This window comes from Rhinolophus sinicus, linkage group LG07, assembly GCF_036562045.2.
Source record: "Rhinolophus sinicus isolate RSC01 linkage group LG07, ASM3656204v1, whole genome shotgun sequence".
In the NCBI taxonomy this organism is placed as follows: domain Eukaryota; kingdom Metazoa; phylum Chordata; class Mammalia; order Chiroptera; family Rhinolophidae; genus Rhinolophus; species Rhinolophus sinicus.
In genome coordinates this window covers 95,688,852-95,697,243 of record NC_133757.1, presented here as the reverse complement: position 1 = coordinate 95,697,243, position 8,392 = coordinate 95,688,852, and the positions used below count along the sequence as shown (strand labels likewise).

The 8,392-nt window shown below is 39.6% G+C and overlaps 1 protein-coding gene across 2 annotated transcripts; it reads left to right on the top strand.

Annotated features, from left to right (window-relative positions):
- Positions 1 to 2,861: 2,861 nt before the first annotated feature.
- On the top strand, positions 2,862 to 5,565 carry HMGB2 (high mobility group box 2). Of its 2 annotated transcripts, none has more exons than XM_019733067.2 (5): positions 2,862 to 3,014; positions 3,596 to 3,760; positions 4,043 to 4,188; positions 4,272 to 4,446; positions 5,040 to 5,565. In XM_019733067.2, exons 2-5 carry the CDS (start codon positions 3,611 to 3,613, stop codon positions 5,190 to 5,192), a joined length of 624 nt encoding a protein of 207 aa, XP_019588626.1. In that variant the 5' UTR covers positions 2,862 to 3,014; positions 3,596 to 3,610; the 3' UTR covers positions 5,193 to 5,565. The 2 variants fall into 2 exon arrangements, with proteins under 2 accessions (XP_019588626.1, XP_019588625.1); XM_019733066.2 differs by having other exon boundaries at positions 2,874 to 3,014; positions 3,592 to 3,760.
- The last annotated feature ends 2,827 nt before the right edge of the window (positions 5,566 to 8,392 follow it).

Here is an 8,392-nt window from a genome sequence, read left to right as displayed (position 1 = left end):
TATAATATAAGGCTGGGTCTTATATAATATGATATGATATATGATATAATATAATAATATAATATACCAAGTCTTATATTAATTTTTGCTCCAAAAGATGCATTAGAACTGATTGGCTAGGTCTTATTTTCGGGGAAACACAGTAACTGGTTATCATAACCAAAGAATTTCCTAGAACCCAAGTTATCTTTTTAAATTTTAACTATAATCTCTTGACCACCTAACAATTGCAATGGATAAAATATTTATTTCCCCACATTATGATCACATTTTCACAGAATTATAGAATCATACAACTTAAGAGCTGAATGGTATCTTAGAGATTATCCCCCAAATGTCATTTTCCAGTTTGTCAATCAAAAGCCTAGAAATATTAAGTATGTTGTTCAAAATCACAAGCCCTTGCTGGATTTTACTTTATACTTTTTTTAAAATGAAAAATATAAACTTTCCTTTTTATCATCTTTTAGAAAGATGCATCATTCTAATAAAAATAAAATTTTGAAAATTATTTTTAGAATATATGAAATTGATGTGTTTCTGAAAAGAGATGGCTTTAAAGTTGAGTTTTAGAAATACAATCTTATTTTCCCATTTAGAACCATTACAAGATTAGAAACACAATGAAAAACACCTTTATAGGACATTTCAGTTTTCCAATAGTCATAATAGTATGCCAAGTAATTCAAAATAGTGAACTAGGTCTTTTGTGTATTTAATCCATCTTTTCAGAACTACATTTGAGACTACATTTCTTTGTGTGTGCTATCAGATTCTGTATATAGTTTTTACAAAAAAAAGAAAAAGAAAATGGGGGGGAGGGGTGATTGTTCTGTAACCAACAACTGTCAATTGCTCACTTAAACCTTACTTCTTGTATCACTTCACTGTGCATCTCAATGTCACTTCTAGGTCAGGAAGTACATACAGCATGAGAAGGATGTCTTGGCATCAATGGTAAAAGTAAATTAATAAAATATGGAAATGTTTTCCTGTTCTCTACTGTGATGGAGTAAAAAATGTAAATTGGTATTGGCAGAGTTGGCTCCTTCTGCAGGCTGTAAGGGAAGGATTTATTCCAGGCCTTTCTCTTTATCTTGCAGATGACCACCTTCTCCATGTGTCCTCATATTATCTACCTCCATGCCTGTCTCTGTGTCCAAATTTTCCCTTTTTACAAGGACACCAGTCACATTGGATTAGGGTCTCACACAGCTCTTGAATGAACTTATTTTAACTATTAATAATTTCATCTGCAAAGACCCTATTCTCAAATAAGGTTAATTATAACTGTGCTATCAAATCCAAATTGACAAAATAAATCATACCACATTATTCAAATAGCAATGAATAGATCACTAATGCACACCTTTCAAATTAATTTTTAAATTCAGTGGCATTACTTAATGCATAGCATTGTGCAACTAATATCCATTTCCAAAGAAAATACATTTTAATAACCTAGTTTTTATTTAAAAACCTAGACAAATAGCTGCTGGTTTTGAGATTCTATGATTATTGTATACAAACCAAACAGTACAGTCTAACAAATGCTAGTGAACTTACTGAGAAAACAAGACAGACTATTTAAAATCTGTTGAAATCATCTCGCAATGCAACATATGGGCCAATAGGAAAAAACAGCCTTCAAAACCAAATACAACACAGAAACAGCATACTGTCAGTGAAAGTCCTCCTATCCTTGGAAAAGCAGCTTGTGACGCTTTTAAGAAGTTAAGGTAGTTTTGGTGCGCTCTCACTAGATACTAAACCGGAGTTAACTTGGCTTGGAGAAGTCTGTAAAATACCGTAGTATGCTGTTTGGTGAATATATGCAATTGAGGGTAGGGAGCATCCACATTGCTTTTATGAGTATCAAATGGTTCTTCGATATTGAAAACTTTAAAAAGACTATTATATTAGAAGGACAAAACGGAACAAGGTGACAGCTAGGCCAGCCAAAGGTGGGGAGGTCGCCAGGGCTTCGACCTCTCAGCGCATAGCTTGGGTGGAGGGGAGACCAGCCAAGTGGTAGGAGCCAGGAATCCCCACAGGGATGGAGGGGGAGTGGCCATGAAAGAGGCCGCTCACCTCCGCCCATTCTGGACGCCGAAGGCGCCCTTGTTTATTTCTCTGCTTTCGATACCCGAGACAAAGGGGGCAGGGAGGGAGGGACCTCTTAAAGTAAACTCCACCGGCCGAAAGCGCCTTACTTTAAGGTCTGTTTGTAATGCCCCTCCAGACGCGGGAACAGCTGCCCTCCGGCGATCCCCGCGCCCTTTCCCAGGTTCCCCGCCACCTCGTGTCTTCCTCGGGTTCCACCCCAACCTCTGTAGCAACGGGAGGAGCTAGACAATCGGTGCTCAGGACAAGCTCCCCAGTTTCTCCCCATTTATTATTCTTTGGACGGGGCAAAGAAGAAACAAGACCTGGACAGTGGTCGGAGCAGGGGCAGGGCAGGCTGCTTATGTTACCTCAGCGCCAGCAAACCAAGTCGTCTCCGCCAATCCCTTGGAACGACCCCCCAGTCTCGTTACTTGGTAGTTTTAAATCTGGCGGGGCTTTCCCTTTGGGGCCAACCACTCCCCCCGTTTAGTGGCCTAGCCAGTCAGCGTTAGGCCCGCCATTTTTCAAACCCTTTTCCTGCCGCCAATCAGGATCGAGCAGTACATTCCTCTCTTGACCGGTTCTAACGGGTCTGGGAGTTAACGACCTGGGCGACCCACCGAACCTGCTAGGTTGGGGGTGGAGGGACGGGCCAGGCGAGACACAGACCAATCGGAAGCTTCCATGGAGAGGGGGCGGGACCTATCCGAGTTTGAATAATCACCAGAACCAATCAGAGAGAGGGGTGTGGCCTGTGGGTCGGCTCGTCAAGTTGCCGTGGCGCGGAGAACTCTGCAAAACAAGAGGCTGAGGATTGCGTTAGTGATAAACCAGTTCACACCGGAGCCCAGCGAAGGCAGCGCCTGTGGAGTGCTGCCGTTCTGCGGAACACAGAGGAAAACCACCAGGCAAGAATCCCCTTCGCCCCCCTCGTGTTCGTGGGCCTGCTGTTCCCCCTTCCTTCATTAGCCTTCTAGCTTAAGTGGGCGCTGTGGTTCTCGGGGTACTCCACGGCAAGCGGAATCTGGGGTGCGGGCCGGTGAGAGAGGCAGGGGCTGGGGAGCGCGGGAAGCTCGCCCGGGCCCGGTTCCGGTAATTTTTTGAATGTGGTCACGAGGCGACAACTGAGTGGGGCTCGCCGCTTGGAAGCCAGGGGAGGTTTCTGTCAGGAGAGGGGTTTCGAGGGCGCCGGCGGCGTTCCCTTCCACCACCCGGAGTTGGGGGCAGGCGGCGGCGGCGGCGTCTCTTGACCTCCGGGAGGGACGTGGTGATCGCGCGTAAGGGGACTCCGCTGGGACTGCTCGACTTGGACCCCGGAGCAGTTTGTGCGCGGAGGCTGCGTCGCCGGGGCCCATGGGCGGGCGGGCCGGCAGCGGAGCCGGGCTCTAGCAGCCGCCCTCGCGAAGGGGGGCGCACGAGCGGGAGCGGATTTGGGCGGGAAGCCGAGCCCCGCCGGCGCCCACCCACCGGCTTTCGCCCCGCCAGGTAGACGCCGTCTGTCACCATGGGTAAAGGAGACCCCAACAAGCCGAGAGGCAAGATGTCCTCGTATGCCTTCTTCGTGCAGACTTGCCGGGAAGAGCACAAGAAGAAACACCCAGATTCTTCCGTCAATTTTGCCGAATTCTCCAAGAAATGTTCGGAGAGATGGAAGGTGAGAAGAATGAAGACTGAGCGAAGGGTTTTCAGGTTGTGTTTTGGGGCCTAGGCCTGAAGCAGGCAGGTGACTTGTAACTTTCAACTCGCGTACTCTGATGACTCGCCCAAATATTTAATGTTAGTCAGACTATTTCAGGTTTCTGTTTTAAGACTACTAAAGCAAAATGCTGTTAACTAAGGAAAATGTGGCTCTTAAAGATGATCTAGGTCTTTTTTTGGATATATATACGTAGTTTACAGTTTTGCTGTGTTTTTACTGGTCCTTTAATGCCCACAGACCATGTCTGCAAAGGAAAAGTCAAAGTTCGAAGATATGGCAAAAAGTGACAAAGCTCGCTATGACAGGGAGATGAAAAATTATGTTCCTCCCAAGGGTGATAAGAAAGGAAAGAAAAAAGATCCCAATGCTCCTAAAAGGCCTCCGTAAGTCTTTTTTTAAATCACTCAAGTTGCCCCTTGATTTTTTTTTTTTCATTGAGTTTATTAACTCTGTTGTTTCCTTTCAGATCTGCCTTCTTCCTGTTTTGCTCTGAACATCGCCCAAAGATCAAAAGTGAACACCCTGGCTTATCCATTGGGGATACTGCAAAAAAATTGGGTGAAATGTGGTCTGAACAGTCAGCCAAAGATAAGCAACCATATGAACAGAAAGCAGCTAAGCTAAAGGAGAAATATGAAAAGGTATACTGTTTTTATCTTTTTAAAGTCAGGGTTGAAATTAGGTAGATATTTTTAAAATAAGTATGTTAGATGTAGATATAAACTGTGGGAAGTTGGGAAGTATGGATAATCTTGTATTGATGGTTGTCAGCTATATTTTGAAAAGGCCTAATGAAAATTGTATATTTAAGCAACATGCTAATTGAGGCCTCCTTTTGACTGAAACCAGTGTTTGTAACACTGGTAGGTTCCTGCATATTGACTCTTATTTGTGGTTATATAGGTCTCTAAGTTTGAAAAACATGGAGGGCCAAATGTATTGTTTTATGTGGGTATATCTAAAATGTGACGTTAGAGGAGGAACTATGTGAAGTAAATGAATGTTGGTAGTGAAAGTACTGACATTGATCTAATATACCAGTGCATCATTTTACATCATTAGCTTTCTAAAGCCTAAAGGGAACAAAGGCTCTCAAAACTAAGTTAGACTCTGAATAACTTTAGACAGTCACCAGGGTTATTGGTCAATAATCTTAGATTGTTTACAACTTAGTGGTTTTCACAGTTGAGAAATGACACCGGATGCTGATTTTATTTTCTTGACAATATTTCAGGATATTGCTGCATACCGCGCCAAGGGCAAAAGTGAAGCGGGAAAGAAGGGCCCAGGCAGGCCAACAGGCTCAAAGAAGAAGAATGAACCAGATGAGGAGGAGGAAGAGGACGAAGATGATGATGATGAGGAAGAGGAGGAAGATGAAGAATAAATGGCTGTCCTGTAATGATGTGTGGAGTGTGTGTGTGTGCGCTCAGGCAATTGTTTTGCTAAGAATGTGAATTCAAGTGCAGCTCAATATTAGCTTCAGTATAAAAACTGTACAGATTTTTGTATAGCTAAGATTCTTTGTAGAGAAAATACTTTTTTAAAAATGCAGGTTGTAGCTTTTTGAGGGGCTACTACATACAGTTAGATTTTAAGGCTTCTGATGTTAAATGTTTCTAAATATTTAATGGTTTCTTAATTTCTTGTGTATGGTAGCACAGCAAACATAGAAATTAGTATCAATAGTAAATTTTGGGTTTTTTAGAATGTTGCATTTTGTTTTTTAAAAAGATTTTGTAATAAAATTATGTATATTATTTCTATTGTCTTTGTCTTAATATGCTAAGTTAATTTTGACTTTACAAAACACTTCAGGTCTGGGACCGGGTCAATTTTTTTGTATTTCTGCCAAATTGTTCAAAGTGTTATTTAAAAATCAGATCTGGAATTTACTGAATTTCAAAAATTTATGAAGTTTTACAAAAGTTTTATTGGCATTTCTGTTCATTTATTAGCTAACTTGGCCCTCAGGTTTTTTGTTTTTTAAACTGACACTGCTTTAATGGAAACTTTCTCTTTGAGGCAGAGGAACTAGTAGAATGAAGCCATTATCTAAAAACACAAACTTTTAAAAACATTGTTAGTAACAAGGTTTAAATTTTCTGTTGATAATGGACTAGTTCAACGTAGACTGCCACAGTAGATTTTGAGTTAAATCTTAACCTTTAGACTTCTGGGTAACCTAAGAAAGCATTTATTGGTTCACAGTGGTTATTGTGATCTATGACAGGCTAAATTTCACTAGGATTTATATTCATACACGGGAAAGCAGTTAACTTGAGAAATGATCATTTGAAGAAGCAGTTGCATATATTTGAATTTGGTAACTATTTTGAAGTTATCAGAGGCTATTAGAAAGTTTACCATCTGTTGGCTAAATTACAGAAGAAACCTATTGATAGTTTTATAGTTAACCCTGACAACGTTGGTTACCTATTAAGTTTTAAAATGGAAGCCAAAAGTTACCCAACCATGGGAGCCTTGCTTGCCTACCTTATGTGGTATTTAGAATAAATAATGATAATTTCACTTAAACAGGAAATACCGAAGTTTTTAATTGAAAGTGAGGTATTAGCAATAATTACCAGAGCAAATGGATTTAACCACCCCAGTGGTTACAGATTTAAATGTGGGGTTTTTGCTGGTCATAAGATGAAAACTTATATTAAAAAATTTTTTGTTTGGTGTTAGGTGATTTAACTAAAAAGTTAGGGGTAATTTTTTAGGTCTGGATCCCAGTTCCCCATCTACCAAATACCTAGCTGCATGAACTTTACCTCTGAGCTTATTTCTCCCCATTTGTAATACAGGGTTAATACCTACTTGATAGTGGTTTAATGATTGAATGAGACGTAAAGTAGTTAAAACATCTAGTGTGGAGAACAGAAGTTACACAGTTTTTAAACTTGAAACAGAGTAAAAGTCTTTAAGGATTTCTAAATCTATAGACTAATGAAGCAGACCTATCAGGTTCCTTGTCACTTTTTGGGAGTTTTTGTGACTTCAAGGAGTGGTTATGTTGGAGAGCACTGAAATAGGGGTAAGAATTAGGTTCTATCCCAGACCAACCAGTGCTTGATATGTTTATGATATGTTTCTTTTAAAAAGGTCATAAAGGTACAAAATGTAAAAAGGCTGTGTAGTAGACAGTTGACGTCCTTGTTTTCCAGCTACCTGGTTCTCCTCGGAGGCAACCCCAATAATGCAATAATTTATCCTTCAAGAGAAACAAGCATAATTACACATGTATGTGTATATATTAATACAAATGGAAGCTTACTATACATACTGCTCCTTATTGTCATCATTTTAGTGATTGTTTTTAGTGCATCAGAGCTGCCACATTCAAATAGTATCTGCATATATCGAACATAATTGAACCAATTCTCTAAAGATAGGTTATATTTTTTTTACTTTAAGAACAATGTTGCTGTGAATATCCTTGGATGTGACTTCAAAAAATCCTACAAAAAGCATTTAAAAGTTTGTACATTTTAAAATTTGCTAATTATAATACCTAAAACCTGGACTTGGTATATGCTAGAAACTGCTCTTGTGCTTTAACTTAGTGAAGCCTGCCAAAATTTCTCTTGAGTAGAAATTGTACTAATAGATACTCCACAACAATGAATGTTTCAGAGTGCCTATTTCATCATCTCAGCAACATAAGAGTTCTCAAACTTTTTAATCTTTGCTATTCTGATAACAAAAATGATTCCTCCTCTTACGAATTTGTTTTACCAGCCATTTGTGTTTCCCAGGGTCTTCTGTCTCATTGACCTTTTTATTAGTAATTTGTGGAAATTAAGGAAAATAACTCTTTGTGACAAGCATTGTAAATATTTTTGTCCTTGTGTTTTGAATGTAATGGTTTTGTAATGCAAAAGTTTATGTAGGCAAATTTATTTTTTAGTGGCTTTGAGAGGCTTTTTCCACTCAAAAATTATTTTAAAAAGTGCTTTCTTTTAAAAAGTATTATTCAATTAAATATTTGACATTTCTGGAATTAATTTTGGTGTAAGGACTGAGGTAGGGCCTCAAGTTTATTTCTACATAGTAGCCAGTACTTTTGGTCTTTTTAATCTATAAAAGCAGGGTGCTAGATTAGGAGATCCTAAGGGCTCTTACATATCAAAGCAGTCACTTGCAAACTTGCTCAATAGATGAAAGTATGCCTTTTAAGAATTTCAGTTGTAACAGCACTATTTACTGTAAGCCGTAAATCATAATCTTGTCTTAGAATAGTACAGATATAGCATTATCTTAAATGTGACTTTCTGTAACTACATATGCCACTGAAAATGTTTCACAAAGCAGTCATGATTTCATTTCTTGGGAAACAGTGAGAAAGCTAAAGGAGCTGTTTTGACACCGCATAAGATTTAGTCCTTTCAAAATAAAACGCATCTCTAGAAATAAGCCAGTTTTTGACTAGATCTCATGACATTCCTATTGGAGACTGACATTTTTAGAGACAGGAAATTTTTGAATTTTTAGGAAATTCAAAGAGCTTTAGCGGTCAGACAGGGAAAAGGGCTGGATGTGATGAAGTGGAGCATACAAGAATGTAAGCTTTAGGAGGGC